Consider the following 21,238-nt stretch of genomic DNA (forward strand, 5'->3'; position numbering starts at 1 on the left):
TCGATGATGAGTGAGTACCATCGAGTACTAGGATGTGAAAAATCCAACGCAAACAAATCAAACAATTACAAATCAAATAATTACAAATCGTCGTTCCCCCTCCAGCCGTACACCGACAATTCGTCAATTGCATTGTGACAGATTTAACGAGCAGCTGAAAATTCACTCGGTGAAAAATATATCGAGCAACAAAAGGACAAAAAAAATAAGGGGGGTAAGAAAATAAATCGTTTACATGGCTAAGAAAATATAGCCGCCGCGGCGAGCGATGCGCCAGGGTAAAATCGCGATCCGCGTCGGCGCGTGATTAAAAACGAGTACGTGTGTGACGTCTTGGATAAAGTCGCGTTGGACGCTGGAGGAGTGTTAAGAACAGTCGGAGGACATACACTCCTACACATTATTTTTCCCCCCCTCCCTCTTCCCCATGGTTTGTTAATAAAATAGTGACAGTGGTGAGTGGTGGTGGTGTTCGCATCAGTACTAGTGCTCATAAACATCACGTGATAGTGATTGTTCGTGATAATTTATCCCATTCGAAAGCCCTCGAGACATAATACAAAAAGCGTGAGCTCCGAGCATCGGGGCTGATTCCCCCTTCAACTCCAGATAAATATCCGTGAATATCAAATGCAGCTTGCAAGCTGATCGCCAATTGCTAGGTGATATCCGGATTATTCCAGTGTCTCAAAAATTACCCCTGAAGCATTGTTTATTTATTTATAAAGCCAGTGCAAGGGGGTGCGAGGGGTTAAAGAGGGTGGGAGAAGGTGGAAAAGGGTGGAAGGAGGTGGAAGGAGGTGGAAGGAGGTGGAAGGAGGTGGAATAAGGTGGGAGGGAGTGAAAGAAGGTGGAAGGGGGTGAAAGAGGGTGAAAAGGGGTGGTTAAAAAATGGGAATGCGAGGGGATAAATGGGGGAGAAATGTCGAGATGAAGGGAGTTAGAAGGGGCGAGTGAGAGGGGCTAGAGAGAGAAGTCATAAAAAAAAATAAAAAAAAGATAAAAAGAGAGAGAGAGAGAGAGCCAAGTGAGCGCGCGCGCAAATGTCCTTCGGGGTGGCCGGAGAGCTTTGACAAGCTCGGTGAGAGATAAAGAGAGAAAAATCTTGTGCGGGAGAGGGATAAAAAGTGGGTGGTCTGAGGTGGAATAGGTGGAATAGGTGGAATAGGTGTAATAGGTGGTATAGGTGGGGTAGATAGTGGGGTTGTTTTATAGTGTTTGTGCGCCCCCTTTAGCTGTGCGTAGCACTAGATTTGTAGCAGCACCAGCGGTCAGGCATAATCCATCCGAATCTCTGGAGCTCGGGCATTTGTTGTAAAAGCTCCAAGTAGTGAAGAACCAATGCAACGAGCCAATACAATATTATCCCCCTTGCACACACCCACACCATAACGCACAACCAGTTAATTACGCGTTTATCGTTTATTGATGAGCGTAATTATTGGTTACGGATGGTGGTGCTGTTGGTAGGATATTGGTGATGAAATGTGAAAATTGACGAATTATTTATTTATACGGTTTATAATAGTTATGCTGAGCTGGGGTGTCAGGGGGATAAGGCGAGCATACGGAAATGCGCCTTAGGCACGTTGAACTCATTAAACGGGAGTGCCACTGGCCTCGATATGTACGCGTACGGTTTCGAGATAACGTAGTCATGTAATGTTGTCACGCGGCGCACCCTGCGTAGCTTCACGGTGAAAATCTGGCGTGAACGGTGCCGCGGTGGAACGGGGAACATGGCGTCGGTCTCGACCGAGACACCAGTCAGCCATGGGCACAGCTTTCGACAGAAAACATTTCACAAGCCTACGTACTGCCATAGCTGCACCGACCTGCTCTGGGGTATCATAGGGCAGGGCTACATCTGCGAAGGTAATCATATCCAACATGCATCCAATTCCTTCATCTATTTTTTTATTCTTCCTCTTCATCACTGTGTTATTCCATTTTTCATGTTTTATTGTTTTATATGATGCGATATTTTTCAGGAGCTTTTCCCAATTTTTCACAGAATTTTCAAGAATTTTCAAGAATTTTCAAGAATTTTCAAGAATTTTCAAGAATTTTCAAGAATTTTCAAGGAATTTTCAAGGAATTTTTAGGGAGATATTCCAGCAGAAGAACTGATTTTATAGATGGGAGCTGATGTGGCTTTCGAGGGTGAATTACTTATTTTAACCCCAAGGAATTAAAGACTTATGATTGATTGACTCTCGTTATTGTTATGAATAATCAGGAGAGTAATTATGGGAGAGGTTTCCAGCATGTGGTGTCATCGGATCATGATATTTATCGTTCTGGGGTGGATCGTTTGGGAAATGTATGGCACTGGGATTTTCTTTGGGTGAATGAAAAGTCTGAATGAGAAGTTGATGAAATGCGGATGAAATCTATGTCATGTATTTCTCGTCGGCATTTTTTTCTTAGTTTTTTAACGGTTTTATGACACTGGAAAAATATTATTGTCACTTTTCTAGAGCTCAGGCCTCTAGAAACTCATGCAGTCTCAAAGAATATTGTGAATGTTTACTGACGGGTGTTTTTGGAACCGGAAAAATATAAAATCGACTTCCGAAATACTTCGCAGCTTACTGGCACGATATTACTGGTATTTTTGGATAGTTATGACACGCAACGAGCTTGTGAAGCTTGTTACAAGTTTTCACAAAACTTTGGAGAAAATATTTGTTCCCAATAGTTTTATCAATTTTTATAATTGAGAAATCAGTAGTTTCTAGTTTTCTTTTTGAAAACTTTGTTCTCTACGAATAATAACAATAATTATTTAATATAATTAATATAATATTTAATATAATAATAATTATTATTTAATTTTTTGACTAATCAGCAGTCATCAGGCAATCTCGCAGTTCATGATCAATTTTCCGAGATTTCCTTGAGTTTCCGGTGGTTTTCACGGGAAATTCAAATTCCCAGGGATTTTTCAGGGACATAAATTTTTAAGTAGAAAATTCGATAATGTCTAGTTCAGGTCTACATTCACCGGAAATTCAGGGGAAATCGCTCTGGACATTTTCAAGATTTCGCGAAACAATAGTTGCGAATTTTCAATAATAAATGCGAACTTCTCTCAAACGAGATCATTTTAATTATACTCTGATGACTTTCCGACTTTTCGAAATGGCGGGAATCCCAATTGATCTCGGTTCATTCATAAATATCAGTCTTCACCTGCTCGACTGTCCCTGTAATTCTCCACCATCAATATCAATAAATTCAAAGTTCTCATTATCAACGATAAACAATTAACAATAATCCCAATTAAAAGGAATTTAACCGTCTGAGACGTCAGTGCAGTTGAAAAATATATTACCCCTCAATAATGCGGTAATATAATTACGAAGGCGGACTGGACCTTGAGATTCACTACTGACTAATTAATTATTACGTTATTTTATTTAATTCATGTAATACGAACCGTTAGACTTTGAGTGAACAATAAATAAATTTGAGAATCTTGAATCCCTGGAGACTGAGTCCATCTTGCTCGACCTCTCGCATAATAAATATGGAATTATTATTATTTTTTTTGAGGGAGGGCCGGGGTTTTTGATAATTTAAAAATTGAGTGGAATTTGAGTTGTATTGTTCATCCAAAAAATAATATGGGGATGATGGGGTAGTTGCAGAGGGCGCTAGGTTGTGAGGACGACTGTTGGGCATTGATCGTTTGGGGTATGAGGTGGTGGAGGAAACACTGGGGGCTGAGTAAGTTAGAATGAATGGAGGGAGGAAAAACAAACGAGACAAAACTGGATGGTATGACCAGGAGTCATACAGAAGGGCGAAAAGCCGACGGGGATGGGGTGACTGAAAAAATATGAGAGGCTCACATCATTGGGCTTCAAAAAGATCAACATGCCAAAGGCTCTCTGCACTTTTTCAACTGCCTCTCTATCTTCTTTTCTTTTTCCACTTCAATGTCTGTGTCATGACTTATTTCCAGTGGAAATGAGAGACGAGATCATCTTTTACGTTATACTATTATTTTAATCTCTTTTGTTTTTTTTTAGAAATAAAAATTTGGAAAAAAATTTTGATTTTTTCGAGAAAGAAAAATTTTGAATAAAAATTTGTTTTTTTTTTTTCGAGAAAGAAAAATTTTGAAAAAAAATTCGAAATGTTGTGGAGATGAGTTACGACCTGAGAGAAGATATTCTATTATCACTTGTTTATAAATATGCAAAATCAATAATTATGTTGACATTAGGATAATTATATGAATTTTAGTGAAGAATAAATGGAATGATTAAATTTAATCGATACAAATAATGATCTGGAAAATAATTAATGTAATTACTAAAGGAATTAGGAAATTGTTATTGTTATTACTGTTGTTGTTTTAATGTTTTTTTGGGTATTATAAATAAATATATGGAATTTAAATAGAAGAGAAAAATATGAGTTGAATTTGTTGTCGAGATAAGGAATAGATTTTTCTTATTTTTAGTCTGCGTGGTACATTTGTCAGTTAATGAGCACTCAATTTTCATTCATGTTTACTCGGGGAATGGATAGACTGGGGAAGAATGAAATGAGGGAGAGAATGAGTGAATGTGTGGTGAGAATAGATATGAATACATACTGCGGTATGAGCTCTAAATGTATGCACAATCTGCAACACTGGGCCAAGGGCATTGTTCAAAAGCACACAAAAGACTTGTAGAGGGGTTTATTCAGTCTTAGTTCACAGAGACCAACTGTGAAATATGGACATTGTATTCAAGTTTTTGTTAGGCTGCCTTTTTTTATCCGAATTTTTTATCAATTCCGATGTAATCATTCGTGGTTTTCCATTTTTTCCCCTTTCATTTAAACTGATTTCACGATTCTCTCGGTTTTTCTATTTTTTATAGTAAAATTGTCCCGTGGAATATTTTCCATTAATGATATTCATGAAAAATTCAATGTTATTGATTTTTTTTTTGAGACAATTACCGGGAAATTTTGGGATTTCAATTGGAATTAAATTCGAAATTTTTAACAGGATGGGGTATAATTATTCGCGCATTAATTCTCGTCGAGTTTATTTTAATGATTATGTGGGATAAGGAGTTCTATCCAATACACTCTTACATGAGTGGCGTGCAAACATGTCCCAGTGGGACAATCTGGTCTGTCACTCCCATGAGAACTATTGTTCAAAAAATGGAGCAGCGGTGATAAAATTTTGTTTGGACTTGATTCATCCTCGTATTGAGAGAAATGAGAATAAGTTGTTATGCTGGTGGTTGGTATTGATAAAAGGATGGAGAAAAGGCTTAGCTCGTGTATGTGAGCCGGATGTAGTCGTCTCTTCTGTTTTACATTGAGTTGGTGACAACTGTAGCCAACACTTGCCTCGACATTTCACGGTTGAATCGATTGTTCGACTTGTCATTTCAATATTGTTCCATTATGGTAAATCATATCGACTAGAAATACTGCTCCTGCAAGGTTTTACCCTCACCCTTTCATCAACTCCCCGACATTTAATTATTTTCTTCACTTCTTCATTTTATATTGTTAATCTACTTTTCTGTCACTTTCAATAATAAGCTTTCAATAAATCAAATAGAAACAGAAAGTTGCCGATTAATAAACATTTTTTTCAGTGAAACAAATTATTGATATTATTACCAATTATTATTAATTGTTTATCCAGTTATTAGTGTTATTAAGGATTAATTACGAATTATTGGAGGAAAGAGAGAATGGAGTACAATTTTGTAGGGATGCGTTGAGAATTTTTATTCTCTGATTATTTATTTATTTATTTATTGTTTTGCAGTTTGCAACTTCGTGGTGCACGAACGCTGTCTCAAGGCCGTCGTGTCTCCCTGCTCCAGCATCGCGGCAAGCCTCATTAAGGTGCACATCATTTTTATTTAAATAAAAAACAATCGAAATAGCTCACATGACATCTCTGGTAATTGGAAATCAATAATTAAACAATTACAAAATTTCGTTCTGTCTCTTTTGCCGTTTCAATTCATTCGATTTCCAATAAAATTCGATAAACTGTTCTCCGATGGACAGTTCATCTCTGTCTCTTTGAAATCAATTAATATTCAGTTCAATTAATAAATTGATTATTAAGGAAAGCGAGGAGTGCTCTGAAAATACGTAATTGTTTAATTCAGTTTTACCCGAAACTTCATTTTGATAATTCCCCATAATTTCGATGGAATTTTCTTCTAGCTATTATTTAAAATTCCATAAAATCCACAATCGAGTAATCAATTGTTATAATTTTTTTTGTCTCTGACTAGAGTGCAAATTCGCGTTCGAAGTAGTAGCGCACGTGATGCGGTCAGCCAAATAGACAATTAAACAAATTCCTTAATAATAACGATTATATTATTATGTTTTATGAAAGAATCCGGTTGCACACTGTTGGTCCGAACCGGTGCATCACAAGAAAAAATTTTGCAATGTCTGTCGTAAACGTCTCGAGGATACATCTCCGTCCGTACACTGCGAGAGTAAGTGAATGTTTATAAATAATAAATAAATTGTAACCACTGATGTGTAAAAGTGTACATTTATTTATGATTGCAGTTTGCGAGTACTATGTGCACACGGACTGTCAGGATTTTGCTGTTGCTGACTGTAAAGAGAATGCTACGTACCTACCAGGGAAGGACTTGGGCTCGGTGAAGCATACGCATCACTGGCGCGAGGGAAATCTACCGAATAATTCAAAATGCGCCGTTTGCAAAAAGAGTTGTTTCTCCGCAGAGTGCCTAGCTGGATTCCGCTGCGAGTGGTGTGGCATGACGGTAATTGTTGTTGCATTACGTATGGATAAACCCATTGCACCCGTCTCTGCACCGAGATAAGCCATTTGTTTCAGTCCACTGCAAATTGTTTATTAACATATCTATTTGTTCCAAGGCAATAAATCTCCGCGATAAATTAATCAACAAACGGTTCGTTCATATCGACTAGAAGATTTAAAAATAAAAATTTATCACATTTATTTAAATTTTGGTTAAATAACCAACGGGTTTTTTTTATTATTTTTTTAATTATGGATTTTGGATAGTTCAGGTAATTCGCGGATTGTTGGAATCCAATGAATAAATTTTTGTGAAAAAATGTTTTTTTAAGGGGAATGGAGCATTTAATTGAATGAAAATGGGATGTATCACTGGAATCAATTTTTGGGTTTCTTATTTATTTGATTGCAATAAATAATTTATGTTTACCCTTGATTATGATTTTATACTTCTCATAGACAGATTCGTAGATTCATGATCTAAGAGTTGGAGCTTCGTTTATTATTAAACGTTTGAACCAGAAATAAGTCGACCTGAATGCGTGAGAAAAATCAAATCAACACTTCTCAACAAAATTCTTAGTAAAAGAACAATCTCTCTTGGAATTTCATAAAATCAAACGAGTAATTCATTCCAAAATGGACAGAAAATCTGAATATTTAGAATTTAAAAATTATTCAATTGCATTTACCGACGGTAGTGGCCGTGCGGTTAGAGTGCTAGACTAGCATGCCAGAGATCCGGGTTCGATCCCGGGCACCGGCGGTCAAAAATTTATAGCGCTCTGATCTCACGGTTCCACTGCCGAGCGGTAGTCCTGTCAAAAGGACGACTGTACCTGGGCAGGTTTTTTTCCCTCAGATGAGGTTTTTCCCTCCCTTCAAGCAAATGCGGTACAGGGGGTTGGGGGGGGTGGGAAGGGAACCAACTAACCGTAAAGACCCGAAAGGGTATACGAGAGAAAAGAAATTTTATTTTATTCAATTGCATTTATTGCATTTATTGCATTGATTGCATCAATTGCATCAATTGCATCAATTGCATCAATTGCATCGACTGCATCGACTGCATCAATTGCATCAATTGCATTTATTTTCACTGCAAAAAATTATTGTCCAAATAAATATCAATTTTCTTCAATATTTTTTTTTTTTTTCATTTCAGTCGCATCCTTGGTGCCAAAAGAGCAAACTGATGCGTCAAGAATGTACATTTGGCAATTTGGAGCCAATATATCTGCCACCGTATGCGATCAGCATACCGCGTACCGAAGTACCAATGGAAGCAATAATTGGTGTGCAAGTACGCCGGAAAGATATTCTCACCCGTAAGTCGTCCACAATAATCTAGCGCACAAGAAAAAAAGTTTCTGAATTCATTAATTTGTCACCAGTCCATTGTAAAATAAATCCCAAATTATTCTAAACACTTCAAAATTATTAATATGACATAAATAAATGAACAACATTTATTACATTTATGGCATTACAATTGCATTTATTAAATTCTGTTTTGACTTGAACAAATTAATTTCTAATGTCAAGAAACTTTTCCTCTCTGTGAAAAAAGTAATGAGAATTTATTCTCCGTTTTATTTAGTCACGAAATAAATCACAAACGATTCATCAATATTGTCTATTCCACGTATTCTTAACTTTGTGATGCATTACGTGATTATCAAACAGTCTACTGTTAGGTTTAAGCATGTTCCAGTTAAAATTGAAGTTACATCATTGCTTTGGTTCATATCTTCGAAAGTTGAGATTATTTTATACCGCGGGAGTTATTCATTGTTCATCCAATAACGATTATTCTCGAAATCATGCGAATGATATTATCGTCCCGATAAATTCTCACTCAACTCGAACTACTGTGGTATACTATCATTGCACGATCACTTGTGATATGTGATACGCGTGATGAACATAATTAGACGTAATTAAACATTATCCATTTCGGTAGAGAGATGGCAATGTGAGATACTAATTTTAATTCCGTTAAATACCGATTTATCGCGAGAACTATTGAGTTTGGGAGAATATCTCAAAAGACTTTTTTCAGGGGAAATTTCATTGTCTATAAAAAAGTCATTTGATGTTTTTATCGGAAGTTGATAGTTCTTGAGATAAATCAATAATGAATAATTGTAGTTCGATTATGTCACTTTACCAATTCACTGCTGATTTAATTCTCACCCACAAAAATGTGTCAATTAAATTCTCTTGTGTTGCAAACATGTGTTTCAAACATGCCACATTAACATCATGCTTGCCGATATTTGTTCATGCCTGAGAAAAAAATATTCTCCATTTATAAATATTGCTGTACCATTTACTAAATCCCAATAGAATTTCTACAAATTTCCACCAAAAATGCAACAGATTTTCCAGAAAAATCACTCGGTATTGAATTTTTTCCTGCATTTCCTGTTGTCTCTCAAAATTAAAAAATTACCGAAAGCTCAACGTGTGAATTAGCTGTCTGGTTTGGAATAATTAATATACAATACCAACAAGTGATCCTGAAAATAATGGATAGCAGATAAATAAAAAAAAATTGACGCAATTCGGATTATCATTTGCCTTGTTATTAGTTGAAGATAACATCGGAGAGCAATTCGAATTTGCCGAGAGTGAACAAATTGGTGCGGCTGGTCATCTGGCCGAAGCTTTCAGACGGCTTTCACTAGTTTTTCCACGTAGCTGCCATGGAAATTGTCATGCTTCCCCTCCTTATGTTCGAGGTACCTTAATATTATAAACAAATCGCCGTGCAACTATGTTTGTGAGCATAACATATTATATCGATTATGAAAAAATACCGAACATTAACTTGCATCACGCCGGGAACAATGCCAATCAATCTAATATTACCTGATATTCGTACTAATTCATTACTTAATTACCGTGACACTAGTAGGTATAGCCAGTGTGTGGATATTTATTATTTAAGTTTGTGTATCGTGTGCAAACAATCAAGTACATGACGTACTTTCTTTCACAATTACATTCACGTGAATCGTCATTTTTTTAATGGGAGACATTCCAGCGAAATTTTTATTACAAACGCAATTACTAGGACCCGTATTAAAAAATTGGGTCGAAATACTTTGGGGTTTTAAAAAAGAAAAAAAAGAAGAAAAAAAAATATGGTAATAGGAAAAGGAAATGTAAATAAAAAAAAATACTTTGGATTTTCTCTGGAGATTCTTCTGGACTTCTAACGAATTTTTAATGAAATTTATTATATTGTTATTATTTAATGCAATAGAATTTCTAGAGATCCTAGAAAAATCCAATGAAATTTTTAGAGAAAGGTTTTTCTATTCAATTTTTTTCATACGAACGCATGCTCACCTTAGTTTCATGTTTCCCCACACAGGAAAAGCCAACCGTAAAACAACGTAATTCATGATATTTCAAATTGCATAAATCACGAGATAAACAAATTCCCCCTTCACACGCCCAAAAATATAAATGACTCATTAAAATTGTTTGAATTTCTTGAATCATTAGCGCTTTATTAGAAACAAATAATTTTCGATTCCTAAATTCATAACTCACCCCTTTGCAATCGTAATTTACGATCTGACACTCGTAATTTATCCATTGAAAAACATCATAAATTACATTTAAAAACGCATACTCAACATTTACTGTTTTCTGTGTGCTATTTCCATAACTCGGTCTTTGACGAACATTTGCGATGGCGAGGGAATCACTCATGTATTTTTCCGTACAATTCCATCATCCATTTTGCACACACGACACTAGCCCTCAAAATGACAACCGCCCAGTATTTACAAAATGCAAAATGCATTTGTTGCTTTTTTTTTATCCCATTGTCCCTCCAATCTCATTTCTTTTCTATTGTTGATTCAATAATGTCGCATTGATGAGTATAATGCGTGGGCATTTACGCCTGCTCTCGTAAAGTTTGTTCATTAAACTGCAACAGAATACTCGTCAGATGATTTTTTTTTTCTCCATCCCAACGTTCTCTCTTTTGTTGACACATTTGTTACTGCATATTTGGTGTTTTAGCATGTTAACTTGTGTTCGCTTCATCGCATGCATCAACCATCCAACTGCTGGTGTTCAACTGAAGATATTGGAAAGAAAATAATGAAATGATGATTAGCAGCTCCTGTGATTAATGAATTATTTGAACATGAATCTCTGCATGTGCTTTGTCCTTCCCAGGGCCATGGCAACTCTTTATGTATTCATGTTGTGTGATGATGGTAAGCGATGTGAAATTGTTGTTCAATATTATTATTATTCGTCGATTATTGGTAATCATTTGTCATTCGGAAGTTTATGCAACGTGATGGTTTCATTTGTGAGGTACATGACACCGGGAGAAATTATTTTTCGCAAATGTACACTGAGAGATAAATTACTACTACAATTTGCTTTTACGTTTACTAATTGTGAAGTATATTACCCCTGAAGAAATTTTCTCTCTACCATTTGAATAAAAATTATAATTTCACCCTCGAAAATAATGTGAACAATTTTCTAAATTATCTAAAATTACTCTTAATTACTTTTTCGATTAATTCATAAATGAATTTGATGACGAAATAATTCTGATTTTTCATTGACAATTGTTCCAATTCTAGGAATTATTGTTTATTTTGGAGAAGCGATTGAAATTCAGTTTTTATATTTTTTTTTTCGCGAATGAAGGAATATTTGTTGTAATTATTTTCTCAGTGAAATATTGATCTGGGACAGTCGAGATCCTTTTCCGGAAGATTTTCTACGATATTCTGTTGCTGGAATTGTTCCAGTAATTGATGACAATTATTTTCCTTGCAGCACGCAGTATATCCGAGGAATTCAGCAGCGGTGACACAAGGAACAGAGATAATGATGAGCCGACACAATCGAGTAGTGCACACAGCAGAGATCCAAGATCTCCCAAAGAGAAGGATGATAAAGAGAGAGGAGATGAAGGTATGAATTTTGGTAGAAAAATACTCCGGAAATTTTTCTCATCCTTCAATCAAATTTCATAAAAATAACTCTTATAAATACATACGAAGTTCACGCTTCAGATTTTCTAAAAAAATTATTAAGAGATTCATTTAAAAATAAAGAAATCGCAGTGTTTCAGGTATTTAATGATTTATGGAATTTTTATATTGCAGAAATGATTAAAGTGTATGATGGCAATATGTCTCTCAAGCGGAAAATATTCCGGGTTATAACGGTGTCGCGATTAGCAACCACTGAGCAGGTTCTCACGTCAGCTCTTAGGGCGTTCCACATCACAAAAGTACATCCAAGTATGTGGCATTTTCTCAAGTTATAGCTGAAGAGTACCCAATAGGGGAAGTCCCTGTAATCACACCCCCCCAAAAAAAAGAAATCACACTCACTATTTACACCACAATTAAAAATAATCAGTAAATATTTTTTATGCAACTCACATAAAAATCTTCAGTATGAGCTTATCAAATTTGATCACCACATTTTTTTTTCCTATTAATTTTCTGATTGAAGAACTGGAACGCGAACATCTGAAGAATTTTATTATGATTATAATTAATAAATAAATTAATAAAATAATAGAGTGATAATTTTGTAATTGGTCGAGCAGAAAATTAATGAGCAGATGTTACAGAAACTTTCTCCGTATTAAATATTCTCAGATCGCCAGTAAAAAAATTGTGATTGTCTGATTAATAACGATTTTTATCACTACCCAGGTCTTTTTTATCTTACCGATTTATACGCCACCGAAGAGACACCACTCTGTGATCCAAATCCAGTGTTAAATTTAACTCGGAGAGAAGGCAAACGACGTGCGGTATTTTTGCGATACAAGTGAGTTTCCCCCGTCATTTGGTACTTCATTAACATTTCATTAATAATTGTATCACATTACTCGTGATTTTTTCTCCCTAGGGATGAGGAGTGCGGTGAAGTCCGGGTTTATCCTGGCAAACTGCAAATAGCGGATCCATTCTGTATAGTTCCAGTTAATGACTCAACAACCGTCGCGGATCTGATTCAAGAGGCTCTTCTACGATTTGGCGTGAAGGACTTCAATTGCGAGGATTATCGTTGCAGTGAAATACTTTTAGATCGTGGTGGTGAGTGTCGCTGAGATAATCCAATGAAATAAACAATTAACCATGCATTTATTTTAAAAAACTGCAAACCGTGAATTTTTTCCCTTTTAATATCGATTTATTTATAAAATTATAGATTTTATAATGGAGTGTAAAAGATTATTTGTTTGGAATTTAATTATGCGTTCTTTTGGTTTCTTTTAGAAATTTAGCTCTCGAACAAGAGCTACAACATCTGTGGTCCATCATAAATTAACAATGTTTACACAAAAGTAATCTTTGTAATGTTTCAGTATCCGAGAAGGTGCTGGAGCTCACGGAAAAGCCATGGGACGCTGTCAAACAACTTGGCAAAGACTCAATCAGGCAAATGGAACTCATGAGATTTTATCTCCAGTTAAAACAGGATCCACACGGCCCTAATTTAGCGCTATTCGTCGGCAATCTGCCAGTAAATTTGAATGAAAAAGTTTACGAAAATATACTCATTGATTTCTTGGGACAAGGTACAATATCGATGTTAAAATCACATCAACAATCAATTCAGCAGCGAAAAGGAGAAAATCGATTTGAGATATTTAATCCAAGAGAGATAGCAAAATTTTTTTCGAAATTATTTATCAGCTGGATGATTGCCTCTTCGCTGCTCAATTTATCTTCCCCTCGTTGAAATTCTATATGAAGGCCATAAACTGTTGTTCTAATTATAGAAAATAAATTCTCGTCGATTGGACCGATATATTACGAGTATGGATCCATGGTAATTATATATGAAGATGCTAATAAAGCAGTGAGAGCATTGTACCTGTTGCGAGAGTCACAGTATGAGGATAAACATCTGTTAGTCATGCTTCTACCAAGTATTGAACCGAGTATGGTACCACCGGGTGTACAGCCACTTCTTGTATTCGTCAATGTTAAATCGGGTGGATGCCAGGGGCTCGAGTTAATTTCAAGTTTTCGAAAATTACTCAATCCCTATCAAGTATTTGACTTGGATAATGGAGGTCCACTACCTGGGTGAGTGCCAATCCTCAATATCACTGAAATACTCAAAAATATCTCCGGATCCAACACAGGTAGCGAAATTTTTGTAATTACCTTTTTTGTAGCGCCCGATTTCCCCTCCAAAAAAGGTTCTATCGAAAATTATGATATCGGCCTCAGATTACGAGGATTACCGATCGAAATAAGACGACTGAAAATTGTACCTCAAAAAATCATTACAAAAAATATTATTTTGGGTTACGTGTAGGTGGAAAAATTAGATTATCGTTAATTATTTCTGTTGATAGGTTGTATGTGTTCCGTCATATAAGACATTATAAGATACTGGTCTGTGGTGGCGATGGAACGATAGGATGGGTCCTGCAATGTTTGGACAATGTTGGACAGGACAGTGAATGCTCATCGCCGGCTTGTGCTATTGTGCCACTTGGCACAGGCAATGATCTCGCTCGTGTACTTTGCTGGGGACCTGGTTACACCGGTGGTGAAGATCCTCTCAATTTGTTGCGTGATGTCATTGATGCTGATGAAATAAGACTGGACAGGTGGACAGTCGTTTTTCATCCTCAAGCCGAGCAAGATGATACCGGCGGTGAGTTTAATTCATTTCAAGACACATTTCTCTTCTCCAGTTGCTACGAAATTTTACAAAAAATAATTCCCTTCTTTGGGCTAATGCTACGAAGAATTATTCATTTTAATATTAATCCTTGTGTGACTTATTAAATAATGTATGGAGAATTGATTATTTAGAGAATGAGTGAGCGATTTTGATTTAATAGGAGCTGGATCGAGCGAAGACAATTCCCAGATATTTGTCATGAATAATTACTTTGGCATTGGCATCGACGCCGATTTGTGTTTGGACTTTCACAATGCCAGGGAGGAGAATCCGAATAAATTCAATAGTCGATTGCGGAATAAGTCCGTGTACGTCAAAATGGGACTGAAGAAAATGGTCGGACGAACCTGCAGGGATTTGCAGAGGAAAATACGTCTGGAAGTCGATGGTAAACTAGTCGATTTACCACAGCTGGAGGGTATTATTATACTGAATATATTGAGGTAATTATCCTACGCAGATGAATTAATCACCATTTAATGCTGTAGCAAATAAAAATTTATAAAAATTGAAGAGACACCTGAAAAAACGAGAATTTTAAGAGAACGTGTTTAATTGATATTGGGAATTAAGATTAATTGAGTTAACCGATGATTCCATCGAATTTTTGATGCAAAAAAAATGAACGGATTCCGATATTTGCTTCAGAAATATCAGGAGTGACTAATGAGTAATTATTTTAACGAATTTCAGTTGGGGCTCCGGTGCGAAACCATGGGGGGAAGACAGAGAGGAACAATTTCACAAGCCAAATCATTACGATGGCATGCTGGAAGTGGTGGGTGTTACAGGTGTTGCACACTTGGGCCAAATACAATCGGGGTTTCGTACAGCCATGAGGATAGCGCAGGTATAAAAAATAAATACAATATCTTTTTTCAAATGGAATTTGTGAAAATAGCAAATTGTTATTACTGCGGTGTTGAAAAATTAAAGGAATGAATTTCTCGAGAAAAATAATGTAGTAGATCATTTATTGCACTCGAATAAATCGATGAATGAATTATTGAAGAAGTTGCGGTGTTTTTATGGGGTTTCAGGGAGGACATATAAAAATTCACCTGAATTCCGACATACCAGTGCAAGTGGATGGCGAACCGTGGGTGCAGAGTCCTGGTGATGTCGTTGTGCTTAAATCTGCATTAAAGGTAATTCATGCCTGATCTTTAATTGTCCAATTTATCCAGTAACTCATTGACTCTCGGGTGCGATTAAAGTGACATGAGCTTATCTCTCTGGAATGGTGATTACTCTAATCGAATCTCGATAGCACGTCTTTATCATTGTTGCACGTTACATTATTAATAGAATAAATCGTCAGTGTTTTTTCTACATTTATATAGAAGGTAGTTAATTTCTTTGAGAGAAAGACAGACGAGGAAGCTTGCGTCGACATTAACTCATACAAAAGAATCTCACAAACATTTTCTGTTAAAAAAACTACCCGCGGAATTTTCCAGAGATTAAAAATTCATATTGATATTCTATAAAATTTATTCCATGGAAATTACGCCAGAGGATGAATACCATTTTTTAATATAATTATCTCAAAACTTCAATAAAATTTCTGTACAAAAATTCATGAGCATTGCGTAATAATATTGTAATTTGAAAAATTACTGCGTACAGAACATGTTCGAAGAGATTTTGAATACATATTCAAATGGGAGAATTTCCGATTGAATATCGATTAACGATTGCATGCAGTAATTCCTCCGTGTCCTCAAAGAAATCACCCCCCCATATTTTCCCTCAATGGCAAATCTACTAATGTCTCCTTGTTCCTCTGTTCACTTCAGGCTACCATGTTGAAGAAAAATAAGATCAAGCGTCGCAATACCGAACCGTCGATTCTACCGGCTAATGGGGAGGGGGGAAAGTGCACAGACGAGTAAATCATCAAATCTACAATTTGAAAAAGATAGACTAATGGATATCAGTCGGTTTATCTGATTTCAATGAATTCACGAGAATGAGAGTTGAGAGATTAAAAAAAAAATTAATGACAGATTTAAAGGGTCTTGCAGATCTCTGCCTAGGCTCCTCTATGTGCATATGCATATATATGCTATGTATATATGCATTTTGTACATGCGCGTGCTGTGCACTTGGAAAACTGAGGAGTTTCGGACGAGACAGACCTTTAATGCGGTCGATCCAGCAAAATCCTCCCCGAATGCATGCCCTTCTCATACCCCATTCCGCAGATCCACTCTCTTTTATTCTATTTCCTCTATAATATATTTAATGCACCTCATTTAATCCTGGAGAAATTATCCTTAATATACTCCAATCGTTTAAACAGTCCATTTTTAGAGAAAACAATTTTTAGAAAAATATTTTTAGGAACGGTTCTAAATCTAAGGGAGATACCGCCATTTTCGTCAGAACCTTTTTTAAAGACGGGAATAAGAACTATAGAATAGGTTCTCACGAAAATTTTGTTATTTCTACTAGATTCGGAGATATTCTTTGGAGAAGTGACGGACAATTGTTGCGGTTATCTGCGATTTTCCAGACAAACCGCGGAAATTGTTTAATCGATGGAAAATTTGGGGCTAAATTTACATTAGCGAGAAAACGGGCATGAAATGGGGAATTGATTAGGATTGGCAACAAATTTTATTTTCTATGCGCAATTGAAAAAATGAATTGACATTTTGAATTTTCACGGAGTCGATAAGACTTTCTCGTGGATTTCAGTTAAAAAATTATAAACATTAATTTATTGAGGATTATTTTTACCAGGATTAATCGGCGTGTTGTCATGTCAATATACATACACGTGCGATTCTCCATTTTTTAAGGCAATCCCCTAATTGGAAATTAATTACTACGATTTCAAATCAAAAGATTCAATGAAAACCCCCACATTTTCTAGCTGCAATTCGTTCAAATGTCTTCTCTGAAGAGAATTTTTTAATAATTTCCTAAAATAATTGTGTGTGCGTGTATGTACATATATACATGAGAATTGATTCCACATTTTATTTATTATCCGAGATTCCTTAATGATCCGCCCCTGCCCAATACAGCCTTTAGTTCCTGGATAACATATGATACATGTGTACATTTAGTATACGACAGTAATCGTATGTATTGATATGGACTAGCCATATAAATTCTTCCATATAGATTTTTTTCAATTTTAAAACATAAAGAAAACTGTGAAGCAAGATTTTTTTATTCCGTCGTACGTTATGTATATTATATATATATTTCTTTAATATTTATTTATTTACTCCTCACGTACTTTTTTCATTGATCTGTACTCACAAATAGTTGAACCACAAATGATAACTTTCCTCTCGTTGTCTGATGATATCTCAAATTTTCCGTCCTTTGATATTTTTTCAAATGCATTATTCAATTATTTATTATGATCGTTGAGATATTTTTGCAATTAGTGGAAATTTTGGTGAACTTGTTGGGAAAATAGGGTGGAGGGAGATATATATATTTTTTTTTTTCGAAAAAATATATCCTTTGTGCAATTCCCCATGATCCTGTCCCTTCCTAGGCCACGATGCTGAAGAAGACCAAGGTTAAAATGAAGCGACGAAATACAGAGCCAAGTATGCAACTAGCACTTCAAGCAGCTGCATCTAATGATCCTGATACTGAGGTTTTCTGAGTGACAGCTGTGGACACACCGAAATTCACGGTCAATCGTCCAATATCGAATCAATCATTTCAATCCGACTGCTAACCCTAGCGAATCACGATAATGTCTCATTAAGAGATCCCCTAATGAGCCGATCTCTGCGATTCAATATACTTTTTGCAATTAAACAATCAAAAAAATTCATTCGAAACTCACAAATGCGATTTATAAATAGATTGCTGAATATTAAATTGAATAAATTTGTTTATAGTAATTAATTGACAGTTTGGAGTGCAATTGGAATTTTAATTGTTTGAAAGAATTCCAATTTTTAATTAGTATTCGTTGGTGATGCCTTTATTATTAAATAAATTAAATTTTTGGTTCATCTGAATCGCAGGGCTCGTCCCATTGGGAAAAGCGAAAATCTTTCGGCTTTAATTTACACCTCGAAAATTCATCCGAGTTCAGCACAACTGATTGTTAGACACAATGAGAAGTCACGAGAGAATCCAAAATGCGCGAAACACATGAGAGGAATCAAATATTCCAACGTGAATGTCAATAAAATAATATTTTTAAAAACGGCACGTCGATTAAGAATTTTTTAAAAGAAAAAAATTGACAAATTCCGTGAGAGTGATAACGAGTTCCCTTTAGCGTCGATGATATTTATTTTCTCGTTTCCTGTTCTCATTCACTGTAAATTACAATATTGCAGTTAAATACGGATGAATATTTTTTTAAACATTGACCGATCGCCGCGTGAGAAGCCGATGTGAAATAATTGGCAGGAATACAACAAAAATTAATGAAAAAATCCCGTAATGAATGAGGAAGTACCGTTACGATAATGCTTACACCATTTTATTTTTGCATTTAGGTTTACATGATTTATTACCCACGAAAAATAATCTGTGAAAAAATAAAGGAGAAACCTGTAAACTGTAATATGTACATTACGTTTCGTATGGTATTTTACCAGAAAAAAAAAAAATATCTACAGAATAAAAAGATAAATATCGTGATACATATCGGGTATCATGATAAAAACAAAATGAAAAAGAGAAAGGCATCAAGTCAGTTGTTATTGATATATTATTATATAAAAATATTTACGATTAAATATCAATATATTTACATACTATTGTATTAGTATTACCGTTTTAATTTGTCATTGTTGTCAAATCTGACTGCCGGGCAGTCTGGAATAACCTTAACAAAAAAATAATAATAATAAAGAAAGAAGAATTAAACCAGTCGCAGTCAGTTTTACTAATGAACAAATTCATCAAACGTAATTTTCGTAGAGGGCAACAAAAATGGATAAAATGAGAAGGACCGCGGGCACGGCATCTTTGCCAATTCGTCTCTCAAATTAACCGAAGTTTAATTAAAAATAAACTCAATCAACAAAATTGCTGAGTAACGAGGCGTCTTGGCAGCGCCAGAACTATTAATTTAAATGAGGAAAATAACCAAAAAAAAAAGATGATAATGTAAATTTAGTCGGTCTCGAGCAAACTTTGCGCTAGAAGTTTGCTCGAGTCCCTTGTTAGGAAAAATTCATGACATTCCACTGACGTGTGGTTATATAAAAACAAGAGAATCAATGTAAATTGATGTAATAAAAATGCCAAAAAAATGGAGGAGAGGTGTTTCAATGCGTTCAAACAATTTAGGAAATTAACTGAACGGTGGATAATTATCCCAGGGTGAATCTGCGGCACAGACACTTATGAGTCAATCATGGCTTTCAAGACACCATTTGAGACTTTTTCGCGCGTCCAATATGTTGAATTGGGATAATTGAATGAAAATTTGAGAATTGAACGAATGTGACACGCGACGACGTGTGACAAGTGGCAGTTTTAGTTTCGACAATTGGAGTGAGTGCGATTGTGTGTATTTGGCATCACTATTTGATTCAATGGGACAATTACCGGTGCCAAAAAAAATAAAGATGTACATAATAATATTATAATGAAAAATGTAGATTTGTAAGGTGCGCTGAGTGAATGATTCTCGATTGAACAAATTATGTTTTCGTTGGGTGCTAGACATTTAGACGCGTCGAATATCGCATGTCAAATTGTTACGACAATTATTCATTTAAGTGACAAAGGGACTCAAGTGGGCTGTGTTGCGACGCTTGGGTCACAAACTTATGGCAACATAAGTCGAGATTAATCTAAAATTGCAGTGCTGAGGACAATTATGCCTTCGTTAATGTGGGTGTGTGAGGGAGAGAGCTAGTGAGAGTGTGATAAGAGAGTGAAGTTATAATAATTGAGAGAAAGACAGAGCGAAATGTCACAGGTGACACGGGACAGACACTCAGTTTGTGTTATAAAAAAAAAAAAGCGCTTGTAGAACGCGCTCTTGCACCTAGTCGACTAATCCCGTAGACTTCGCTGGATGTCTTAGAACTATTGAAAAAAAAAAGTATAAAACAAAAACACTGGAAATCACTTTTGAAAAATTTCATTACAAATCTATCAAAAACCAATAAATTATCGAGACGCCTTCGTTCTCCGGATGATCAAGTGGCATCTCTTCTCTAACCTGCCGAAAATGTTTGGGGCTCATATCATACGTTACATCCGGTTTTATAGTACACGTATGATGATAATTGCATTGACGGCAGATTGGCGATATCTCATCACCACGTTTGTTAATTCGACCAAACTGTAATACTGTAATACTTGCTGTTGCTGTAAAGGATAGATGAATAATAAGCCATGAACAATCTACGTATAATAAAATGAATGTATGTGCTACAAGAAGATACATCACATTGTCTTGTTTTAATCTGTTTATTTTATTTATTTATTTACAGCTGACATTCCTCTTCTTCTCATCCACATGTGAGAAAATCATAAATAATAGGAATTCTACGTTAAATAATTAACTGGAGAAGTTCTCTATTTGAATTATATAATTTAATTTTGATTTAGTAATTCAAATTAAATTCAAATTAAATTATGTATTGACTCGATTGAATTTTTTTTTCAGTGCAGGTGACAAGGGAAAGGATTTTCCGCTGAATGAATATTTTTGTTGTGAATTTTCCGTCACACGTTGCGTCAATTTTTTTGTTGCATTTTTTATCGTGCAATTGCAATGAGATTTTAAGA

At 35.5% G+C, this 21,238-nt stretch overlaps 1 protein-coding gene across 1 annotated transcript; it reads left to right on the forward strand.

Moving 5' to 3' along the window:
• The first annotated feature begins 921 nt into the window (after positions 1-921).
• LOC105269599 (diacylglycerol kinase theta) lies at positions 922-20,884 on the forward strand. The gene is given in 17 exon segments (XM_011309980.1): positions 922-1,875; positions 5,795-5,874; positions 6,383-6,488; positions 6,565-6,785; positions 7,950-8,136; positions 9,385-9,528; positions 11,609-11,746; positions 11,941-12,078; positions 12,502-12,619; positions 12,701-12,888; positions 13,161-13,373; positions 13,578-13,887; positions 14,163-14,467; positions 14,658-14,940; positions 15,191-15,347; positions 15,538-15,645; positions 18,018-20,884. Coding segments are annotated over 17 exon segments (2,946 nt in total). The 5' UTR covers positions 922-1,739; the 3' UTR covers positions 18,132-20,884.
• The last annotated feature ends 354 nt before the right edge of the window (positions 20,885-21,238 follow it).

This window comes from Fopius arisanus, unplaced genomic scaffold (genome assembly GCF_000806365.1).
Source record: "Fopius arisanus strain USDA-PBARC FA_bdor unplaced genomic scaffold, ASM80636v1 scaffold00003, whole genome shotgun sequence".
NCBI lineage: Eukaryota > Metazoa > Arthropoda > Insecta > Hymenoptera > Braconidae > Fopius > Fopius arisanus.